Genomic DNA, 24,065 nt, shown 5'->3' with positions numbered 1-24,065 from the left:
TTTCCTGTGGTGACTCAGCACAAATATGACAGATAACAGAAGGGATCCTTACCGGCAGCTGTCAGTGTCATCTGAAATGAATTAGAGCTTCCCCCTTCCCTGCAATACTGAGCTCTGAGAGAGACACGGGAGGTTGCTCCCACTGCTCACAGACCTGGAGGTCCACCGCTCAGCTCTGCTGGGGATCACGGGTGCTTCTAGGGCAAACTGAACCCGGCTTGGGTGTTGGGGAAACATCAGCCCACCTCGCTTTGCTCAGCACAGTCGTGTGTGTTGTGCAAACAGGCTGCATTTTCTTGGTCTCGAACAGGCCGTTGGTCTCTTGGGCGGCAGCTGATTTGGCCGAGCAGGAGTTGGGACCTCGACGTCTGGGGTGTGCAAACGAGGGCGTTCACATTGTAGGATGGCTGGGTTACCAGTAGTCATCCCGTAATTCGAGATAACCCACCACATGACTAAAGAGACATCTGGAAACCCATGCGTGTGCTTACGGAAAACTCTCCTCCGGGTACCGCTGGTCCGTGTTTGTATGATGGCTTCCCTTTGGGCTGTTTTCCCGCCATTGTGGTAAATATTTCTGCATTTGAAGCGAGTGACTCAGGAGAGAGCAGAAAACCTGTTGTTATTGCCAATAATTCTCTTTTGCAAAATGTAGGAAGACTGAATTCTGCCCAGACGCTCTCCAGCTTTAAAACCGAACTTCCAGCCCCTTCCCCCACCCCCACCCGCTCGCGCAGGCTCCCGCCGGCTGCGCGTTTTGTCCCCCGTCTCGCCCCGTCCGCAGCCTGACTCGCCGCTCTTGTCCTCCTTCCTCCCGCTTTTTCTTTCTCTCCTCTCACGGTCTAAAGATGCTCTCAGCCACCAGCCACAGCCGAAGCGGCAGCGGCAGCAAGTCGTCCGGACCGCCACCCCCGTCGGGTTCCTCCGGGAGTGAGGCGGGGGCCGGGGCAGCTGCGCCGGCTTCCCAGCACCCCGCAACTGGCACCGGTGCTGTCCAGACCGAAGCCATGAAGCAGATCCTCGGGGTAATCGACAAGAAACTTCGGAACCTGGAGAAGAAAAAGGGCAAGCTTGATGATTACCAGGAACGAATGAACAAAGGGGAAAGGCTTAATCAAGATCAGCTGGATGCCGTATCTAAGTACCAGGAAGTCACAAATAACTTGGAGTTTGCGAAAGAATTACAGAGGAGTTTCATGGCATTAAGTCAAGATATTCAGAAAACAATAAAGAAGACAGCGCGTCGGGAGCAGCTTATGAGAGAAGAAGCTGAACAAAAACGTTTAAAAACTGTACTTGAGCTCCAGTATGTTTTGGACAAATTGGGAGATGATGAGGTGAGAACTGACCTGAAGCAAGGTTTGAATGGAGTGCCAATATTGTCTGAAGAGGAATTGTCATTGTTGGATGAATTCTACAAATTAGCAGACCCTGAACGGGACATGAGCTTAAGGTTGAATGAGCAGTATGAACATGCTTCCATTCACCTATGGGACTTGCTGGAAGGAAAGGAAAAATCTGTATGTGGAACAACCTATAAAGCTCTAAAGGAAATTGTTGAGCGTGTTTTCCAGTCAAACTACTTTGACAGCACCCACAACGGCCAGAATGGGCTGTGTGAGGAAGAAGAGGCAGCTTCAGCACCTACAGCTGAAGACCAGGTAGCTGAAGCTGAACCTGAGCCAGCAGAAGAATACACTGAACAAAGTGAAGTTGAATCAACAGAGTATGTAAATAGACAATTTATGGCAGAAACACAGTTCAGCAGTGGTGAAAAGGAGCAGGTAGATGAGTGGACAGTCGAAACAGTTGAGGTGGTAAATTCACTCCAGCAGCAACCTCAGGCTGCATCTCCTTCAGTGCCAGAGCCCCACTCTTTGACTCCAGTGGCTCAGGCAGATCCCGTTGTGAGAAGACAGCGAGTCCAAGACCTTATGGCGCAAATGCAGGGGCCCTATAATTTCATACAGGATTCAATGCTGGATTTTGAAAACCAGACTCTTGATCCTGCCATTGTATCTGCACAGCCTATGAATCCGACACAAAACATGGACATGCCCCAGCTGGTTTGCCCTCCGGTTCATTCTGAATCTAGACTTGCTCAGCCTAATCAAGTTCCGGTACAACCAGAAGCTACACAGGTTCCTTTGGTTTCATCCACAAGTGAAGGGTACACAGCACCTCAACCCTTGTACCAGCCTTCTCACGCTACAGAGCAGCGACCACAAAAGGAACCAACTGACCAGATTCAGGCAACAATCTCCTTAAATACAGACCAGACTACAGCATCATCTTCCCTTCTGGCTGCTTCTCAGCCTCAGGTGTTCCAGGCTGGGACAAGCAAACCATTACATAGCAGTGGAATCAATGTAAATGCAGCTCCATTCCAATCCATGCAAACGGTGTTCAATATGAATGCCCCAGTTCCTCCTGTTAATGAACCAGAAACTTTGAAAGAGCAAAATCAGTACCAGCCCAGTTACAACCAGAGCTTTTCTAGTCAGCCTCACCAAGTAGAACAAACAGACCTTCAGCAAGAACAGCTTCAAACAGTGGTTGGCACCTACCATGGTTCCCAGGACCAGCCTCATCAGGTGACTGGTAACCACCAGCAGCCTCCCCAGCAGAACACTGGATTTCCACGTAGCAGTCAGCCGTATTACAACAGTCGTGGTGTGTCTCGTGGTGGTTCCCGTGGTGCTAGAGGCTTGATGAATGGATATAGGGGCCCTGCCAATGGATTCAGAGGAGGATATGATGGTTACCGCCCTTCATTCTCTAACACTCCAAACAGTGGTTACACACAATCTCAGTTCAGTGCTCCCCGGGACTACTCTGGCTATCAGCGGGATGGATATCAGCAGAATTTCAAGCGAGGATCTGAGCAGAGTGGACCACGGGGAGCCCCACGAGGTCGTGGAGGGCCCCCAAGACCCAACAGAGGGATGCCGCAAATGAACACTCAGCAAGTGAATTAATCTGATTCACAGGATTATGTTTAAACGCCAAAAACACACTGGCCAGTGTACCATAATATATTACCAGAAGAGTTATTATCTATTTGTTCTCCCTTTCAGGAAACTTATTGTAAAGGGACTGTTTTCATCCCATAAAGACAGGACTACAATTGTCAGCTTCATATTACCTGGATATGGAAGGAAACTATTTTTATTCTGCATGTTCTGTCCTAAGCGTCATCTTGAGTCTTGCACATGATACTCAGATTCCTCACCCTTGCTTAGGAGTAAAACATAATACACTTTACAGGGTGATATCTCCATAGTTATTTGAAGTGGCTTGGAAAAAGCAAGATTGACTTTTGACATTGGACAAAATCTATAAATCAGCCCTAGAGTTATTCAGTGGTAACTGACAAAACTAAAATATTTCCCTTCGAGGAGGAGTGGAGTGTGGTTTGGCAGAACAACTGCATTTCACAGCTTTTCCAGTTAAATTGGAGCACTGAACGTTAGATGCATACCAAATTATGCATGGGCCCTTAATATAAAAGGCTGGCTACCAGCTTTGACACAGCACTATTCATCCTCTGGCCAAACGACTGTGGTTAAAAACACATGTAAATTGCTTTTTAACAGCTGATACTGTATAAGACAAAGCCAAAATGCAAAATTAGGCTTTGATTGGCACTTTTTGAAAAATATGCAACAAATACGGGATGTAATCTGGATGGCCGCTTCTGTACTTAATGTGAAGTATTTAGATACCTTTTTGAACACTTAACAGTTTCTTCGACAATGACTTTTGTAAGGATTGGTACTATATATCATTCCTTATAATGTACATTGTCTGTCACTAATCCTTGAATCTTGCTGTATTGTCACCTAAATTGGTATAGGTACTGATGAAAATATCTAATGGATAATCATAACACTCTTGGTCACATGTTTTTCCTGCAGCCTGAAGGTTTTCAAAAGAAAAATAGCAAATGCCTGCTGCTACCACCCTTTTAAATTGCTATCTTTTGCAAAGCACCAGTATGTGTTTTAGATTGATTTCCCTATTTTAGGGAAATGACAGACAGTAGTCTCAGTTCTGATGGTATAAGCAAAACAAATAAAACATGTTTATAAAAGTTGTATCTTGAAACACTGGTGTTCAACAGCTAGCAGCTTATGTGGTTCACCCCATGCACTGTTAGTGTTTCAAATTTTATGGTTATCTCCAGCAGCTATTTCTATAGTTGCATTTATCTTTGGTCTAACCCTAATTGAATTACCTTTTTCTCATGGAGGCATTTATATTCAAAGTGGTGATTCCTTCACTTAGATGCATAGGGAGAGTCACAAGTTTGATGGAGATGACAGTTTAGTAATTTATGTACTGTTGGAATTTGTGCTAGCAGTTTGAGCACTAGTTCTGTGTGCCTATGAACTTAATGCTGCTTGTCATATCCCACCTTGACTTCATGGAGAATTAATCCCATCTATTCAGCAAAGGCTACTAATACTAAGTGAATGGTATTTTCTGTGCAGAAATTGAATTTTGTTTTATTAGCCTTTAGCTAAGGAGTTTTTCCAGTAGGTGCTCAGCTACTAAAGAAAAACAAACAAGACACAAAACTATTCTCAAACATTCATTATTAGACAACTGGAGTTTTTGCTGGTTTTGTAACCTACTAAAATGGATAGGCTGTTGAACATTCCACATAAAAAAGTTTTTTGTAGGGTGGTGGGGAAGGGGGCATATCTTCAATGTTTATTTTAAAATAAAATAAGTTCTTGACTTTAAAAAAAAAAAAAAAAAACCCGAACTTCCAGGGAGAACATCATTTTTGTTCTCTTTCACTTCCTGTGTTTAAATCATCCAGAATCCATTCACACTTCGTGGCGTCCTCTGGCTCAGTCTCTCCAAATGCCTTGGAGACTGGCTGTGTGAGCGGCGTGGATGAGGGTGGAAAGAGGCTTCAGCAGGCACAGAGGACCTGTCATTTTGGAGGTGACTCCCCAGGGTTTAAAATAAGCGATTGTGTGATAGAGAGTAACTGCTCTCATCCCTGGTATGAAAGACAAAACCAGTTGGACTTTTTAATGTAATTGATATAGGATCTTAAAAACTCCTGTTTTTTTTCTTTTACTGTATGTTTTCAAACTGCGTTTTGGGGGAAAGGGCAGCAGAGATGCCCCACCTGCTTCCGCCTCCCTGGGACGACTTGGCCCCAGTCCTTTCTTAGCCACCCAGGCCTCGGTGAATGGGGAGGCGGGGAGGAGGGAGGGCCACACCTTATCAGTCTTCCCACCCGGGTTTTGTTTTGTGCTATGTGGGCCCAGCACCCAGGATTGTGTGCATGGAAAGTCCCACTCTGATAGTGTGCCCCTCCATGCTCCACATGGACCGAATGTCCAGAACTGGGCTGGGTCCTGGAGGGACAAGCCATTGTCATCACGGATAGGTACAGGGGAGACTGCTGCTCCCACAGACAGCACCCCGCCAGCCCCCGACCAGGAGCTATTTGGTAAGAGGCGGGGTTGGTGTTTCCAGGGACAAGGGACGGAACCCACACGCATCCCGTCTGTTCTCGGGGCAGGGCTGCGGCCGGCTCCCGCCGCGGGTGGGCTATACTGGTCTACCATGGCAGTTCTCATCCTGAGCACTGGCTAATGCTTGCTGTGAATTGAATCACAGGGAAGAAACACCCATTTGAGGTGTGAGCCAGTTGATTTACACAGTAGGTGAGGAGAAATCCCTCTGGGCCGCGTGGAGGTTGAGTGGAGCAGTTTCCTGTGGTGTCCCAGCTCTCCGCTGGCCGTGCCAGGACCCGCGGCGTTGACTGGGGGCTGGGCTGGGGGCCGGCCCAGAGCAGGGTGCAGACACCTCCACTGGGGGCTCGTGCGTAAGTAACTGTGCTCTCCAGAGCCCCATTCCAGGGCAGCCTCTTGTCCCACAGTGAATAGGGAGCCCTGTCTTGGAGAATAACACAATGACCTTCATAACAGCTCCATGGGGAAAGCATTGCAGGTTGGATTGGGCTGTGAGGCCTTCCGGGATAAAGCACGTGCTAAAGAGGGGGACCACTCCCTCAGGGCACTTGCAGGGGATGCAGCACGCACAGAGCAGACAGGGCCCTTGCCAGGTCCCGGGGGACATCCCCAGTGCTGGGAGCCGCCCTGACCACCGCCCAGCCCCATTTGGGGACCATGACCTAAGAGAGGAGGGGAGCCTGCCCCGCTGGGAGGAGACCTCTGACCTGAGACAGCCACACACTGTCCTCTCCCTGTCCACAGTCAGCAGAGCCCTAGCCCAGGCCAGACCACTGCCCTTGGCCTCTGCTGAGCTGCTCCCTTCACGTGGCCTCCAGACAGGCTCTGTCTCGAGCCATGAAACCCGTGGTCCTCATAAGACATGTGAAACTGGGGACCTGCCTATTGCTGTCCTTTATTTTCTGGAAATAAGTATGGAAGAAAACACTGTAGAGACTGGGGAGTGAGTCAGGAGGACAGAGAACATGCTCCATGCGAGGTGGGCCTGGCACAGGCCATGTTCCCACAAGAGACACCGTGCTTGGACGGGGCTGTGCCTGCCGGCTGGCCACCATGGCCACTGTGGTGGCGGCTCTGCTGGGGGAGGGGATCCAGGTGCCAATGCAGGTAAGTGTGTCCGCTCCCTCCATCCATGAGGCAGCCTCACGGCAGGATGGCAGGAATGTGTGTTTCCGACACGGGAGGGGCCGGGCCACACACGGGCGGAGTCCGAGCCCCGGGCGTCCTATCTGCCCATCGCCACCGTCACCGTGCCCTGTCCAGCCACACTGCACCGCCTCGGCCTCTGGTCGTCCCCCAGAGCACGGGGCCACATATCCGTGCTGTGGAGTCACACGCAGGTGCTTCAGACTCCGGAGAAGCAGACAGATGCCGAGCAGGGCTGTCAGGAGATTCTGGACATTCTTAGAAATGACATGTCCATTTCATCAAATGCGTGATGAAAATTCCTTTAAAAAGAAATAACCCACAGGTTAAACGAGACCTGAGAAGAGTGTAGATCAGCGCTTTGTGGCCTGAGTCCAGCGACACCTCCCTGGCTGGCGTCAGAGCCCAGGACGTGTCCTTTCAGGGTCTCCCGTCCCGGAATGACAACACGCGGCCCCCCATGGAAGTAAGACATCCCGCACATTCCATGATCCCCTCTCTCTCTCCCACACTGTAAGTCACCATCAGAAGTCCCGTCAAACAAATCCTGAGGGTCCCATCGACCCCCGGCCCCCTTGGCACCTTTCCATGTGTTTGCGTGGATACATGAACCGAGGTCAATATTTTAGCACAGATGGGATTGATTATACATATATTTTTGCAACTTGCTTTTTAAACCTCCTGTGCCTTGGAGCATATGCATTATCAGAACGCACAGGCGCACTCACTTGAGAAAAACCGCATAAGGTCCTCCAGACTGGGTGTTGGGCTCGTTTGTTTAACTCATATCGATGACATGTAGGTTGTTGCCTTTGTCATCCCTCGCTACAACTGATGCCTTTCCACACCCTGCTGAACTCATAAATTGCCTTGGAAAACAGACTTCACTCATTTAAATGCCCCCTGAGACTGTGCTCCTTCTAGGCAGTCTTTCCAGTACTTGTTTTTTTCAGCCCTTTGAATTTCTGACCATCTGGTAATTAGAGCATATTTTTAAAATCTTTACTTCCCTGATAACTAATAATATTGAAAGTGTCGTGTTTTATGTGGGCTATTTGTACCTCTGCATAGATGAATGTATTTTGGGGGGTGGTTTGGCTTTTTTATTGATTCCTAGGAGCTCTTTATATATGCTAGACATTAATTCCTTATTTTCTGCACATGCTACATTCTCTTCCTGGCAGTCTGTAGCCCGAGGCTTTTTTCTGCTCTTCTGAGTTCTTTGGAATAGCTCAGCCAGTAACCTCACACCTTATGAATGTGTGAAATGCTGAGAACAAGAAATGAGGCCTGTTTTCCACTCAGGCACGCGGGTCAGAAGACCCTGGAAACTTCCGCCAACTTCCAAGCACAACATGTCGTGGAGATGACTTTGTTCTCACTGTGTCCTGCTGGGCTGCTGGGGCTGGAAGGAGGCCCCCGGGGCCCTGGCTACATTTTCTTGCTTTCCCACCACTTCAGGGATGGAGCACTGCCTTTCCTTGCCAACGCTGACTCTCTTGGCCCCCCTGCTTCTTAACCTGTCCGAGTGCATCTTGCCCACCGTGGTGCAGGTCCGGACTTTGTCCTGATAGCTCACGGTTTCTGCAGCAGGTGATGTCAGACTTGCTTCCTCCAGCCCTGGAGGCAAAGCTTGGTCAGCAGGGAGGGTCTCACGGTTGTGGATGTAGGTCGGGGCTGCGAAGGCACCCAGGCCTGGACCACGGACTCGCTGGGTCTCTCCAAAGCTGCCATCATTTCCTCCTGCCTTACAACTAATTTGGGCCGCTCTGGTGGCAAGCCAAGTCATCGCAGGTTGCATAAGGCCTGCAGCCCTGGCCTGTACATTCCTTTGTCCACCGTGAACTGACCTTCATGTACGAGAGCCCCACAGACTGGCCTTCGTAGGAAGCCGGGTTTTATTCCTGAGCGGTGAGCATGGACGCCTTTGCAATCAGCCTCTCCTCCTCCTGCTCAGGCTCATTTCTCCATATTTTCTCTCCTCTTCTTTCCTCGCCTTGTTTTCTCTGTGATTTGCCTGCAAGGGGGGACGATTTGTCCCAGTTCCTTCCTGTGAACAGTGGCCCTGAGCACGGGCCCCTGGGACAGGCCACGGTAGGAACCTCTGAGAAAGAAAAGTGTGTTTGAGCTCAGCTGGTGTGATGAACCTTTGAGGGCAACAGAGAAGAATGATTATCTCACACCCTCAGCCCTGCCTGCTGTTGAGAGGCTTATTTTCACGCTGGAAGACGTGGTTTTCCGGCTTCACCATGTGGGGAGTGAACCGTTCTTGGCAAGAGCGGTCACTCGGAAGAGCATGCAATGATGGGTTTCTCCTGGGGGTCACCGTGCCCTCAGGGGCATTTGGCAATGTCTGGGGATAGCCTGGGTGGTCGTGGCTGGGCAGGATGTCGCTAGCAGCAAGCCTGCAGAAGCCAGGGGGGTGGTGAACATCTTCGGAGCCCGGCACATCCCCCAGCTGAGGCCCCAGTGTCGGCAGGACCTGGGCTGCTCTCCAGGCGGTGCTGGGTGTGGGAGAGCATGCTTTGCGAGAGGACGCCCTGTGGGACTGGGGGTAGGGGGTCACCTAGCTGTCCTTCAAGTTCCCAGCCTTCCCTCTTCCTAGCACCGCCATCCTTCAGAACCCATCCTCTCAGAGGAGAAATGGGGGCTTTCTGACCCTCCTGGCCCCAGGCCCCACATGTGACCTGTCACAGGCCCTGGCCTGGACCTTCATTTCTGGCCTGGCTACAAGTGGGGGCCGCCAGCACGGCTGGTCCAGGCCAGCTCGCCACCATGACTTCGTTCCACACTGGCACTGGGCTTTCCTGGCCTCTCTCAACCCATCGCTCCAGTTTGCACACCACACTCCTTGCCTCAGTGAAGCTGGCCGCAGGTGCGCTGGACGTAGGTGAGGACGGGTGTTGGCTGCCAGAACACTTGCTGGCTGCCCACCTCTGGCTCCCGTACCTAAGGGGTTCCTGTTAATTAGGCATCATTGGCCACACTGGGAGCTGCGCGATAACATTTTATAGGCCATTTTCTCATAAAGAAAAGCAAAGCCGATGTAATTCTTGCTGGCTTTGGGGTTTTGGCTTCACACTCAGCACATCTGATGCAGCCACCCTGGGAATCAAAATCCTCCAATCACTGGCCGTATCATGGAGTAACAACGAAAATGCTACATTTTAGTTCTTTGAGCAAAGACCCTCAAATCCTTTAATGTCCAGGCAATAAACATCGAACCATCTTCCCTGAAGGCCTGCAGACCCTGAACTGAGCTCTGAGTCAGGAGATCCCCAGCAAAGGTTTGGAAAGGCTGCAGTGGGGGCAACACTCGGTTCTGCCTTTGCCAACATAAGAAGTGTGCATGTGGATGGAAGCATGCTGTGGTCAGCCATCCCGGGGGCTGTCCTTGCCCTCGGGGCTCAGGAGGGACTTGAGCAGGACCATGGAGGGGTGTGGTGGCGTGCACCTTGGTCATCGTCTTACAGAGACTTCTGGATCTAAGATAAATGCCAAAAAATGAAGCAGAATTAAACATGCATACAGAATGGGGATGACAGGGCCCACCCTGAGCCCTTGCCCGGGCTTTACTGACACTGGGCCATTGTTCACACTCCAGCCCTCTGGTCTGTTTCAAGAGCAGAAACGTGGAGACTGATGGAGACATGCCCATGGAGAACACTGAGGAATGCCGATAGCTAAGATGATGGAGAAGCCCATAGACGCATACGTGTGCATGTGAGCACACACATGGTCTGCACAAGTGTTTGATGTATCTCTCTGGGCATTATAGGTGTGCGTATGCATCTGTCTGTCTTCCACCTCTGTCTATACATCCAACCATCCATCCATCCATCCTACCATCCATCTACCCATCTGTCCATCCAACCATCCAGCCAGCCAGCCAACCATCCATCTACCCATCTGTCCATCCAACCATCCAGCCAGCCAGCCAACCATCCATCTATGCATCTGTCCATCCAAGCATCCATCCATCTGACCAACCATCCATCTACACATCTGTCCATCCAACCATCCATCCGTCCAGCCAACGATCCATCTACGCATCTGTCCATCCAACCATCCATCTATCCATCCTACCATCCATCTACGCATCTGTCCATCCAACCATCCGTCTATCCATCCTACCATCCATCTACACATCTGTCCATCCAACCATCCAACCAGCCAGCCAACAATCCATCTACGCATCTGTCCATCCAAGCATCCATCCATCCAACCAACCATCCATCTACACATCTGTCCATCCAACCATCCAGCCAACCAACCATCTACATATCTGTCGATCCAACCATCCACCTATCCATCATATTATCCATCTATACATCTGTCCATCTAACTATCCAGCCAGCCAGCCAACCATCCATCCATGAATGTGTCAGTATACACAGACACGCACACAGACACAGACACACAGCAGTCATAAGAACTGAAAAGGAAATTTGGGAAATCCCCTCTGTTCTTCACAGCCCCTAAGGACATTGGCATCTATGGAACAAGATGCCAATGGATTGTTCTGGAAATGATTGGGCTGTCAGGAGAGCATCCTGGTGTTTTAGAAATAAAGAAGCTTATGCACTTGCTACAAGTTTGTTTCCGAAATGGGTATAAATTTTTTTTTCCTCAAATGTTTGTGCTTGAAGAATTTGTCTTTGTTTGCCTAGACACACTGCTGAGGGTTATTGCTGAAATGGTTAAAAAAAAAAAAAAAAGATAATGAAATGGTAAAAAAAAAAAAAAAAAAAAAAAAAGCAATGGTATCCATAGAGCATCCGCTGTGTGCCCAGTGGTGAGTGAGGACTTCTGCATGCATTCTCACACTGGGGCCATCACTGTCCCCAGCTGGGGACCCATCGATGTAGAGGGTCTAGCACTTTTCCCAGGGCTCTGCAGGTGGCAGGAGAAACTCCAGCGGGGCCAGCATGGGGCCGCAGGGAGGGGCTGGAGAGAGCGGTGGCCAGGGTCTCCGGCTGCTTCTCTCTCCTTCCGTTGGCCACTTATTCCCAATAATTACCATTTATCCCTATTCCTCGTGAGCCAGGCAGGGGGCCGTACCCAGGAGTTCATGATCGAGGGCACTGGGATGCAAAACAGGGCATTGGTGAACATGGTGAGGGAGGTCAAGGCAGGAATCATTGGAGAAGAAAGAGGTCATCTAGGGAAGGTTTCGGAAGTCAGGGCCAAAGATGTTCCTTAGGGCCTGGATGTAGACCAGATATGAGTCTGTGGATCATGAGAGCTTCTACACTTACATGCACGCACACTTGTCTGTTGACAAACAGCCAGAATGATCAAAGGCGTATCAGCCCACCTTGGGAAGATGGCTCTGATCAGTCCAGGCTATGTGCACGTGAACCGATGCTCCCAGCCTGCTGCCCAGGAGAAATGTAGGCCGGCTGCTCCCATCTCGGCAAAGGAGGAGCTGGGGGGATGTCATGGGAGATCTCAGATCCCGGGGAAAGAGGCTCTGCTTGAATGGCTCAGGCTGGAGGCTCTGGGAACATGGGCAGCATCAGATGGTGTCTGAGGGTTTGGGATGGTTCAGGAGGCAGCAACGTTGAGATGGGAAGCTCTGCCTGGAAGCTGGAGGGAGGAGTCGCTTGTCCTGCTGATAAATGAGAGACAGGAGACCTCTGAGCACTTGGGTCTCCATCTGAGTGGAGCGTGGGGCTCGCCTGTGCTCTGGAGACCCTTCTAGACCTTTCTAGGTTGTTCCTGCCACGCGTGTGAATGCCTTCCTTTGCCAAGACGTGTGCTCACGTCACCTTATGAGTGGGTTGGGGCGGGGAGGAGAGGAAGAAATCATCCCTTAGTTCCCGTGACAATGTGTGTTGGAAAGAGAATTATAAGCCCGGGAAAACAGGCAGATGAGAGAAGCAGCTGGCTCTTTGGTGACAGCGTGCACATCGTGGAGATGTGGGGCCTTCCAGGGGCGGGTGCACATGACCCAATGATCACAGCACGTGAGTCAGACACGCTGCTTGGCCCTTGTCCTTCTAATCAGCACAGCATCTGTCATTCCGAGGAGGAGAACGCTCCCATCATGGTTCGGTTTCGGGTGATGGTGTGTGCAGGAGGCCAGCGCTGGTTGCTCCCACAGAAGGACATCTGCTAAGCAGCAGGTGACCGAGCCAGCACAGCACAGGGCGCAAGGACAGGAGCCAGCATCCAAGATGGGGAAATGGTGCAGGTGCGAGGTCAAGGCACAGGGATTTCCCTCCGTCCTTCTTCCATGGGCTGAGGGACCCAGCACCCAGTGCTCTGGGCCAGCAACTTAGGGCGTAAAGAGGGGACACCATGACGTGTCCCCAGTGGTGCCTGCCCTCAGGAAGTTCATCCCGGCTTCTGGCTGCCCCGCCCAACCCAGGCACCATGCCAGGCGTGGAGGATTCCTGCACGGCCTGGGAGCAGAGCCCCACTTGCCCGGAGGCCACAGTCTGCAGGGTGTAGAGAGGAGACCAGGTGTCAGTGTCTCACCAGCAGTGGTGGCTCCGAGCCCGGTAGGCAGATGTTGGCGAAGCAAGTCAGAGGACTGCTGGGCGTCCTTCAGCCAACAGGGTCCATGGGGTCCTTCCCAGGAGGAGACATCTGGGCTGAGTTCTGAGTGGCAAGAAGGAGCCAGGCAGGGAGAAGGGTGGCTTGCTCCAGAGCACAGACCATGGAGGGCCTGATGGGGACGCGTCTGGGGTGCCAGACACGTGAGCCATGGGAAGGTTTGGGGACGGCACAAGGAAAGCTGCCAGCAGAGAAGGGGATCCTGGCTAGGATGGGGCCGCAGAGGTGGAGGGAAGGGTCCAGCCTGGGTCTGAAGAGTGGAATGCAGGGGCTGAGGTTGGCAGGGTGTCCGGAACAATTCTGGGATCAGGAGGTCATGTTGGCCACAGACACAATCAGCAGCCACACAGGAAGAAGACACAAAGAACACGCACCGCTAGCCCATCGGCGGACCCCGATGGCCTCGCTCCTCACCTTTCAAACTGTGAGCGGGAGGCTCTAATTACCTCTCGCAACACATGTCCTTTTGGGCACACAGTAGATACGTGGCCCGGGTGAGTGGGTGAGTGGCTGGGGGCTCTGGTGGTCTCGTGGGGGCACGGCTGGGGACTTTCATGGTCTTATAGGGGGTACAGGGCTGGGGGCTCTGGTGGTCTCATGGGGGTACAGGGCTGTGTGCTCTGGTGGTCTCATAGAGGGTGAGGCCCCAGTTCCTTCCAACCGCAATACTCTGCCCCTCCCAGGATGAAACACCTGTGCCTCAAGTCTTTCCTGGGGTCCCAGGCAGCCACTGCTCAAGTGGGTCTGACCTGCATCCTTGAACTGACCATTTCCACACCCCGCCACCAGCTCACTCATTCATTATCTCACTTACTCATTCATTCATCAGACAGCTCGCTGAGCGTCTGGTGTTTGCCAAGTGCTGAACTGGGTGATGGGACTGCACCGGCCAATGTGACAGATGTGCCCCTCCCCCGTGGGGTTCCAGTCTCGGAGAAGTGTCGGAGATCCTCCTCTCGCACACACCCGCACACACGTATGCAGAGATAAGATTCTGACAAATGCTGTGAGGAGGTCCTGGGTCCTGGGCCCACAGGCAGTAGATCAGGGGTTTCTGGCCCAGCCGGGGTGGCCACAGAGGGCCTCCTGAGGCCCAGAGAGCTGGGGATGAAGGGCAAGCGGAGCCCGAGGGCAGAGGAGCTCATTATGGGAGCTGGAGGATGGTATGGCTGGGGCTCAGGGCATGGCAGAGCGAGCAGAGGCCCCCATGTGAGTGTCTGTGGGGCGTGGATAAGGGCAGACCTGCAAACCGTGACTTCTGAGTCACCGTGGCTGGCATTTCCCTCTGTCTTCACCATGAGCAACTCCACAGACCAGATACCATCACGAGCAGGGCCTGGGAAGGAAGGGGTTCGGACTGTCCTCCCTCTGCCGGCTTCTGACCAGGACCCTCCACCTCCGAAGAGGCGTGTCACAGGAAGCCACGCGGAAGCTCCCGCAGACCCAGCCTGTGGCAGCAGGGCGTGGTGGCAGGGTCCCCGGGGCTGTTCCCGTCAACTCCGCTGATGCTCCCAAGTGGCCTCCCTGAGGACCCTCCCCCCCCATCTTGAGGCCCGTGGTGACAGTGGTGCCCCTGGAGCTCCAGGTGCTTCATGGCCTGGTGTCTGGGAAGCTCGTGTGGTGGTGTCCACATCAGGGCAAGGTGCCCCGATGTACCCCCTAAAGGACTTCCCCGGGGGCTTGGGGCCCGCCCTGTCCCCACTTCCCGGCTCGTGTGGTCATCTGTGTGGGGTGCGTGCTATCCATGAACATGGGCACGGACAGAAGAAGTGTTGCTCATTGAAGATCCCAGGATGGAGACTTGGCCTGAGAACGTTGAAGGAGGGAAGCATCTCTGGTTCAGTCCCAGGCCACAGGGAGGCTGTTTCCATAAGAGATAATGAGGAGCAAGGGAGGTCCTGTGACCCCCCCCCCCAGTGGTTCTCAAGGTGTGGCCTGTGACCACCATCCTTAGCACTGCCTGTTAGAAACTCGGACTCTTGGATGGACCTGCTGAGTCAGGAACGCGTGGGGTGGGGACAAGAAGTGGGGTTTCAACAAGCCCCTCGGAGGATTCTGATGCCCATGAAGGGTGAGGAGCTGCTGCCCGTGATTGACCGTGACCTCATACCGGACCTGCCTCATCCTCGCCCTCCCCCGGGGTGCTCGGTCACTTGTCCTCCAGGGCTGCAGCCCACGCAGATCAGGGGACAGGCTGGCAGCCTTTCTCCTTTGATTTCTTGTGTTCTGTATTTTCATTTTAGTTTTTTTTTCTGAGATAGTTTCTGAACAATGTATGAAATACTAATACAAACACATGTTTTATGAAATAGAAAAATGAGCTCCCAACGTCAAGCTAGAAGCTTTCCTGCCCAGTGGAAGCCCCTGGGGGTCCCGCCCCAGCAGACCCACCTGCCCCTCGGAGGCAGAGTTTTTCATTTCCTGTAATACAGGGTTTTGTTTCACTTGTTGATGGAGCTTTAGAGAAATGGAAAATCATGCACCATGCCCTCTGAACTGGCTTTCTCCCCCGGGTGCTGAGAACCCGCCCAGACTCCAGCTAACCATGTCAACTCCGGAGCCAGATGTTGGGTTCCAGACCCAGCCCTGCCTCCCGGATCTGGAGCAAGTCCACTAAACCTTGCGAGCCTGAGCTTCCTCACCATGAAATGTGCTTTCCTGGTGCGTTTCCAAAGCGCGGGGGCAGTAATGTGCAGCTAGCTGTGGCATGGCTCTTTGCAGAGGTCATGGCACATGTTCACGGTCTGCTCAGAGCTGCTGTGTCTGCCTGGTCCCTTGTGCAGGGGATTCCGATCTGTGAATGTGGCACCATTTGTGCACCTGCTCTGGGTTGACCCTGATTTGTTTCCAGTTTTCTCCTTTTAGGAATGGCACCTCTGTGAACGTGCTCATCCCGTGTTCCTGGTGCCGAGGTGTAAGGCGCTTAGAGCTTCCCAAGTTTCTGGAGCCACATGAAGTTGCTGGTGTGTAGCGTAGGACCGCTCGCTTCACCATTTGTGGAAAACACACTGTGCTCCTTTGAGGGGATTGGGGATGTGGGCATTCCCACCAGCGATGTATGAGAATTCCTGCGGCCTCAAATAGTTTTCAGAGGTTTGAGGCAGGTTTTTAAAAAGGCTTTTACCGTGCCATTGTGATTTTATTTCCATTTCCAACATTCTTAATGAGGTTGAACATCTTTCGTATGTTTGCTTACCATTCTTCTTTTATTTCTGTTGTTAAAGTTTAGTTTAGGTCTTTTACCATTTTCCTGTTATGTTGTCGTTCTCTCACTGAGGTGTAAAAGTTACTTATGAGCTCCTGATACTGATTCTTTCCTACATTTACATGTGGCAGATCTTTTCTCCCAGCTGGCCTCTTGTCCAGCTTTCTTCGTACTGTCTTTGGTGAACACAGGTTCCTAACTGAGTGCTGGGAGGTTACTCATTGTTTTCCATGTGTATTGATTTTTTATGTGTCTCACCTAAGAAATGCTTCCTTAAGCAAAGGTCGCATAAGTCCTCTGCCAGATTTGCTTCTAAAATTCTTCTGCAAGTTCACGGTTAAGCCATTCAACCTTTGGGAACTGATTTTGTAAAGGATGTGGGATAGAAATATAATTTCACTTCATTTATTCTACATAGAAATGAATGGCATCCTTCGGAGGGTTGGGTGAGTATAATACTGTCTACTGATTTCCAATGCTAGTTCTTCACGTAGAAATCTTTTGTGTGTTCAGAAATGTCATCGCTCATGAGACTGCATGTTCCATCCATTCTAGAGTGTTGAAATGCAGTGGACACTTGTAAATTTATCTTGTACCTAGCAATATATTCAGTTTCTACTTTCTAATAAATTGTAGATTCTCTGGGATTCATCCATGTAGATAATCATGTCATCTGTGAGTAACATCATTTTAAATTATTTCTTTGTAGCTGGGATTCTTCTTTCTTGTTAATCATTGTTAAGTAGATATGTTAACAGCAGATAACTGCCTTGTTCCTGATTTTAAAGGCAGTGGCTCTAATGAGTTGTCACTAAGTACAATGTTTGCTGTAGATTTAAAAGATATCCTTTATGAGTTTATGGGGCGCCTGGGTGGCTCAGTGGATTAAGCAGCTGCCTTCGGCTCAGGTCATGATCTCAGGGTCCTGGGATTGAGCCCCGCATCAGGCTCTCTGCTCCGCAGGGAGCCCGCTTCCTCCTCTCTCTCTGCCTGCCTCTCTGTCTACTTGTGATCTCTCTCTCTGTCAAATAAATAAATAAAATCTTAAAAAAAAAAGATATCCTTTATGAGTTTAGAAAGTTCTGTCATTCTACGTTTGCTGACTTTGCATTGCATTTTTCTTCTTCTGCTAAGACAATCTTATAACGTTTCTCTCCAGTTTGTTCACATTGGAAGTTGCATGAGTAAACAAACTTGCACTCCTGAGTAGATTTTGCTGGGTCATGAGAGACGATCTTTTTATGCCCTGCTGGATTTAATTTACCAGTTTTTATAATTAGTAACTTTTATTTCTTCGGAGGTAAGATCACCTGTGATTTTCCTTCTACTTTTCTGGCTCAATTCTGGTATTAAGTTTACACTCGCTTCATGAAACTATGTGGGAGAGTGGTCCTTCCTTTTCTGCTCTCTGGGAGAAAGTCACAAAATTAAAATCTTGTCTTGACTGAATTTTCTTAAAATCATCCATATCACATATCACATCCATATCACAGGGTAAGCTTCGATTTCTTTCCCTGGATATCCCACTACTTGGGGTGTGATTTCAACACCTCAGTAATGCCCTTCTACCCTGTGACAGGAGCCCCCGTCCCAGTGCAGAAATGGTCTATACTTGTGAGGCATTCACAACATCTAGGATGTGTATGTGGCAAGGCGAGGGCTTCTGACTCAGGAACTACCTGGGGCTCCGTCTTCTGGGATCAGCAGGAGTTCAGCCGCTGGTCCACTCGGACCTGCAACTCACTTACCAGCTGTGAGCAAGTATAGGTTTCAATTTTTTTTTTTTTTGGCCATTTTCAATACTGTTAAACCCTGTTAAAACCTGTAATGATCCAAGAAGATATTCTCATGTACCTTTTTTATTATTTTTTTTTAAATTTTCTTTCAGCATAACAGTATTCATTGTTTTTGCACCACACCCAGTCCTCATGTACCTTATTTGAGCTAAAGTCTCCTTAATTTTTCCTTTCTTTCCAGCAACTCAGGTAAATCCATGATGCTGAGCCCCAGATACCGAGCAATTAGACCCTGGGAACTGCAGTCAGCTCTTAACTGTCCCCTATTTCTCCTTGATTTCTCTCTCTCTTTCTCTTTTCAGTTTGAGGCTTTCTTTAATAACAGGAAAACACGCACACACATCCTTTTTTACCACCTTAACGACATTGAAGTGTACCATTCACGAGCGCTGGGTGTATGCACTGTTGTGTGCTCCACCTTCAGAACGGTTTCATGCTGCGAATGGAGCTCTACCCATGCAACACTCCCTGCTTCTCCCTCCCCGCCCCCAGCCCCCGGAAACCACCATTTCTATGTTCTACGTCTATAAATTTGACTAATCCGATGCCTCGTATAAGTGGAATTGTGTAATATTTGCCTTTTGTGACTGGCTTACTTCACGTAACAGTGTTCTCGAGGTCCGTCCTTTTCTAAAGTGGAAAAATGTTCCATTGTGTGTCTCCACCACATTTTGTTGACCCATTCCTCCATCCATGGAGGCACATTTGGGTTGTCTCTCCCTCTTGGCTCCGGGGAATAACACTGTTCTAAATGTGGGTGTGCAGATATCTCATCCAAGTCCTGCTTTCAGTTCTCTTGGACATAAATGTGGTAGAATTGCTGGGTCACAGAGTAATTTTTTTAACTTTTCAAGGGACCACCATATCATTTTCCCTTGTACTGGTACCGTTTTACATTCTGACCAACAGTACATGGGGCTTCCAATTTCTCCACATCCTCATGACCCCGCTGTCCTTTCCTGGTGTAGCGATAGTAGCTGTCTTGATGGGTACGAGATGACAGCTCACCATGGTTGTGATTTACATTTCTGTCATGACCAAGAAATCCATCTAGTTTTCTAAGGTGGACCTGATGAGCTCCTGAGAGTTGTGCCTCTGGAAACATGAGGGTCACGGTTGAGGTCAGTAGTGCTGAGTTCGCCTCAACTGCTGCTTAGAGAGGCTATTGGTAAGTACATGTCTGTATGAGGCAAAGTGAATAGGTTTGGTTCTCATCTCCATTCAGAGGAATCACAATGGCCAGCAGAGTGACATATTCTTAGGTAAAATCTCTAGAAGCCAAGATGGTGTAGAAACAAAGAATGGATATTGTTGTTAAATAATTCTTCATGGGTCGCTCACATTTCTACATATCTTTTGTTTTAATGTTCCTCTAATTTTATTTCATTTTTTATTATGTTAGTCACTCTACACTGAATCATCACTTCTTTTTTTAAAGATTTGTTTATTTATTTATTTGTCAGAGAGAGAGAGAGAGAGAGAAGAGCGAGCATGCACGAGCAGGCAGAGGTGGAGAGAGAAGCAGGCTCCCTGCTGAGCAAGGACCCTGATGTGGGGCTCGATCCCAGGACCCAGGGATCATGACCTGAGCCAAAGACAGTGGTTTAATCAACTGAGCCACCCAGGCATCCCTATATCCTCACTTCTTGATGCAGTGTTCCATGATTCATTGTTTGCATTACAACACCCAGTGCTCCATGCAATCCGTGCCCTCCTTAATATCCACCACCAGACTCACCCATCCTCCCAGCCCCCTCCCCTCCAAAACCCTGTTTGTTTCCCGAGTCCATAGTCTCTCATGGTTCTTCTCCCCATCTGACCCATCCCCCTTTAGTTTTCCCTCCCTTCTCGTAATATCATCCTTGCTATTCCTTATGCTCCACAAATAAGTGAAACCATATGGTAACTGTCTTTCTCTGCTTGACTTATTTCACTCAGCGTGATCCCCTCCAGTTCCATCCATGTTGATGTGAATGGTGGGTATTCATCCTTTCTGATAGACACATAACACTCCATTGTATATATGAACCACATATTCCTTATCCATTCATCTGCTGAAGGGCATCTCAGCTCCTTCCACAGTTTGACTGTTGTGGACATTGTTGATATGAACACTGGGGTGCATGTGGCCCTTCTTTTCACTACATCCATATCTTTCTTATATACTAACAATGTAACTGTAGAAAGAAAAATTAGGGAATTGACTCCATTTACAATGACACCAAAAACCATAAGATGCCTGGGAATAAACCGAACCAAAGAGGTAAAGGGTATGTACTTGAGGAACTACAGAACACTCATGAAAGAAATTGAAGAAGGCACAAAAAGATGGAAAAGCATCCCATGCTCATGGATCAGAAGAATAAACACTGTTAGGATGTCTGTGCTGCCCAGAGCAATCTATATTCTTTCAATGCATTCTCGATCAAAATACCAATGGCATTTTTCAAGTACTGGAACAAGCACTCCTAAAATTTGTATGGAACCAGAAAAGGCCCTGAGTAGCCAAGGAGATGTTGAATCACCAAAGAAATGTTGAAAAAGAAAAAGCTGGGGGCATCAGGTTGCCTGACCTCAAGTTACTTACAAAGTTGTGATCACCAAGGCAGCATGGTACTGGCACAAAAGCAGACACGTAGATCAATGGAACAGAATAGAGAGCCCAGCTATGGACTTTCAACTCTGTGGTCAATTAATCTTCGACAAAGCAGGAAAAAATATCCAATGGAAAAAAGACAGTCTCTTCAATAAATGGTGCTGGGGAAATTGGACAGCTATGTGTAGAAGAATGAAACTTGGCAATTCTCTTATACCGTACACAGAGATAAACTCTAAATGGATGAAAGACCTCTATGTGAGACAAGAATCCACCAAATCCTAGAGAACATATGGAGTAACCTCTTCAGCATTGGCCACAGTTCCTTCTTTCGAGACATGTCTCCAAAGACAAGGGAAACAAAAGCAAAAATGAACTTTTGGGACTTCATCAAGATCAAACCTTCTGCACAGCAAAAGAGTCAATAAAACAAAGAGGCAACCCATGGAATGGGAGAAGATATTCGCAGATGACACTGCAGATAAAGGGCTATTATCCAAGATCTATAAAGAACTCCTCAAACTCAACACCCAAAAAACAAATAATCAAGTCAAGAAATGGGCAGAAAACATGAACAGATACTTCTCCAAAGAAAACATGCAAATGGCCAACAGACACATGAAAAAATGTTCATCATCATTAGCCATCAGGGAAATTCACATCATAACCACATTGGGATACCACCTTACACCAGTTAGAATGACCAGAATCAACAGGACAGGAAACAACAAGTGTTGGAGAGGCTGTGGAGAGAGGAGAACCTTCCTACACTATTGGTGGGAATGCAAGTTGGTGCAGCCACTTTGGAAAATGATGTGAAGATTCCTCAAAAAGTTAAAAATAGAGCTACAGCAGTTGCACTACTGGGTATTTACCCCAAAGGTTCTCTTTGATTTCTAACCAGGCTGAGAGATGTGAGAAAATGAACCAGGTCATGACAGCTCGAAGACTTTCCTCTGAAGCCTGGGCTAGAGGGGTCATGGCCTCTGCTGGGCACATTATCACTAAGTCTCAGCTTCACAGTCTTTTAAACTTTTAAATCCATGGACCACTTTCCTGCCCCAGGACCTTTGTACACACAGTTTTGCTGTCCAGGACATTGTCCTCTGTTTGCATACCAGTGCCTTCTCAGCGCTTAGCTATGGTAAATGTCAATTCTTCGGACAGACCTGCACTGACTACCTGCTCACAGTTGGTCCCCTGCCTCACCCAGAAGGGTCTCTACTGTGTTTTTCTTATTTCCATCTGAACACTGTCAGTCACTAAGGTTTTTTTCCTTAGTTGTTCCCACTGGAGTGTAGCTCTGCAGTAACGCGACTGACTCACTGGCCTTGCTCACCCTGGCATCCCTCGCCAGTTCTGGCATACAGTAGGTGCTCAGTGAATGCTTTGGAATGACCAAGGAATGTCTCAGCTGCTGAGCATCCTCCTTCAGATCTGCCAGCAGCCCCAGAAGTGTGATGTTCCCACCAGCCCTGGATATGGCTTGTGAGGCCGTGCCTTCTGATCTGTGGCTCTCCTGCTAGACGCTCTTTCCCACCCCTCCAGCCGGCAAGTCCCTTTCCTTCCCGCAAGTCCAGCTGGGTCCCCTGGTGTCCTAAAAGGGAACAGAGTACTGGGATGGAAGTCCTGACATGGTGACATGTCTGCCTGGGGGAGGGCTTAATATCATCCCCCCGCCTCGGGTGAAGGGATAAAGGGATCAGTGGGAACCAGGGCATCCTCACCTCGGGAGCGTTGGGAGCACTCCAGGGAATGTGGGGATGGTGGTCGTCCCTGCCTTTGTTGGGGGCGGTGCCTCTGTCCTCACACACGCTGGCCCCTCATCATGGCAGCGTCCTTCAGCCTGGGCACAGTTTCTTCATCTCTGCGTCCTTTGGGCAGGATTCACAGTTTCTCTGTGGATTGTCTTGAATAATCCTCATCTTGTCTGGGTCCTTGGCAGGGCCCGACATCTCTATGCACCTGCACACATCTTTTAGGAAGCCCCAGAGCCTGGGGAGGTGGTGGGGCTAGCCAGGAAGTGGACAGTCCCTGCCCACAAGTCATTCCCATTGGACAAGAGGCAGATGATGATGGGTCCCATGATGCAGAGGAGCAGAGGGGACCAAGGGTCGCAGAGGACAGCACCCCCTTGACCCAGATGACTGGAAGGGCTTCCTGGCTGAGGTAGGGTTGAAGGTAGGCTGGAAATGGGGAGGCATGAAGGGGCAGGGCTGGGGATGGAAGCAGCATCTGCACCCCACGGGCCCGTGTGTCTGTGAAGATGAGTCCACCAGAGACAGTGATGTTCAGAGCATCAGGGACCCCAAGGCTCCTCGTCAGAGGTGCATTGAGGGCGTGCCACACCCACTTTGGGGAGGAGACTGGTCGGGCTCCTGCACGTGGCTTTTCAGAGCCCTCAGGTCAGAACTCAGTCTCCCAGGTCCAGGCAGCATGTCCCTTCCCGCTGGCTGCAAGGCCCCTCGACTTGTCCTGACATTTGGGGAGATGTCAGCCCCTTCTCTCACCTCCGCGAACCCCTGCTATGGTGGTGGTCCCCCTTCAGTAAAGTCTTTCTTGCCATCTTGAACAAGGGTCAGAATAGGTTATTTAACAGAGTCAAGACTGCAAGTAAGTAAGCAAGACAGGAATTTAATGGAGGCTGGAGGGATTGGGAAGCGGTTTTCTAGTGACCGTGGGGCATGAGGGGGGTAAGACCAACGCCAGCAAGCTGCGCTCAGGCAGAACTCAGGTGGGCACGAGACTGGTGTCAGAGATCCGATGAGAAGGCTTCCCCTTGTCCCCAGCGGCCCTGACACTGCAGCGTGGAGGGGACACATTCACTCCGGTGAGATCATCGGAGGGAGCACGGGCTTCGCTGCGGAAATGCTTGTCTCTGCACTTTGCTGTCTTCTCCGTTTGAAGGCTGAACCTCCAAAGAGATGTTACTGAGCTCCTGCATTTAGTTTGCTTCTAGCTGGTCTCTGCAGCAGCGGGGCAGGGGTTCATCCTAAGACGAGGTGCCTGTCTTGGCTTAGAGAGCCCTGAAAGTATCCTACCAGAATGGGGTACAAGGATCTTATTTAGGGGATGATCCCAGGAGACCTGAGGAGAGACAGCAGAGTAAGGAGGAAAACCCAAAAAAAGGGGCATGTTACGGGGTCAAGGCCCTAGGCAACTGGCACTTAGCCCCTTAGGGGCCCCTGTGGGACCATGTAGAATCCAATGCCAGGAAGGAGGAGGTGGGTGTTCTCCCATTACTGACTAGGGTTGATCCTACC

At 50.0% G+C, this 24,065-nt stretch overlaps 1 protein-coding gene across 1 annotated transcript; it reads left to right on the top strand.

The window, feature by feature from the left end:
- The first annotated feature begins 848 nt into the window (after window positions 1-848).
- LOC123927144 (caprin-1-like) lies at window positions 849-4,107 on the top strand. Its single transcript, XM_045981665.1, has one exon. The coding sequence runs from the start codon at window positions 849-851 to the stop codon at window positions 2,976-2,978; it is 2,130 nt and encodes a 709-aa protein (XP_045837621.1). The 3' UTR covers window positions 2,979-4,107.
- Window positions 4,108-24,065: the final 19,958 nt, after the last annotated feature.

Source organism: Meles meles, chromosome 16 (genome assembly GCF_922984935.1).
Source record: "Meles meles chromosome 16, mMelMel3.1 paternal haplotype, whole genome shotgun sequence".
Classification (NCBI taxonomy): Eukaryota; Metazoa; Chordata; class Mammalia; order Carnivora; family Mustelidae; genus Meles; species Meles meles.
The sequence above is the reverse complement of the archived record's forward strand: the minus strand, read 5'-3'. Positions and strand labels throughout refer to the sequence as shown.

What these genes read in the sequence shown, in the direction of transcription:
- LOC123927144 (XM_045981665.1), top strand. Translation starts at nt 849, where the DNA reads ATGCTCTCAGCCACCAGCCACAGCCGAAGCGGCAGCGGCAGCAAGTCG.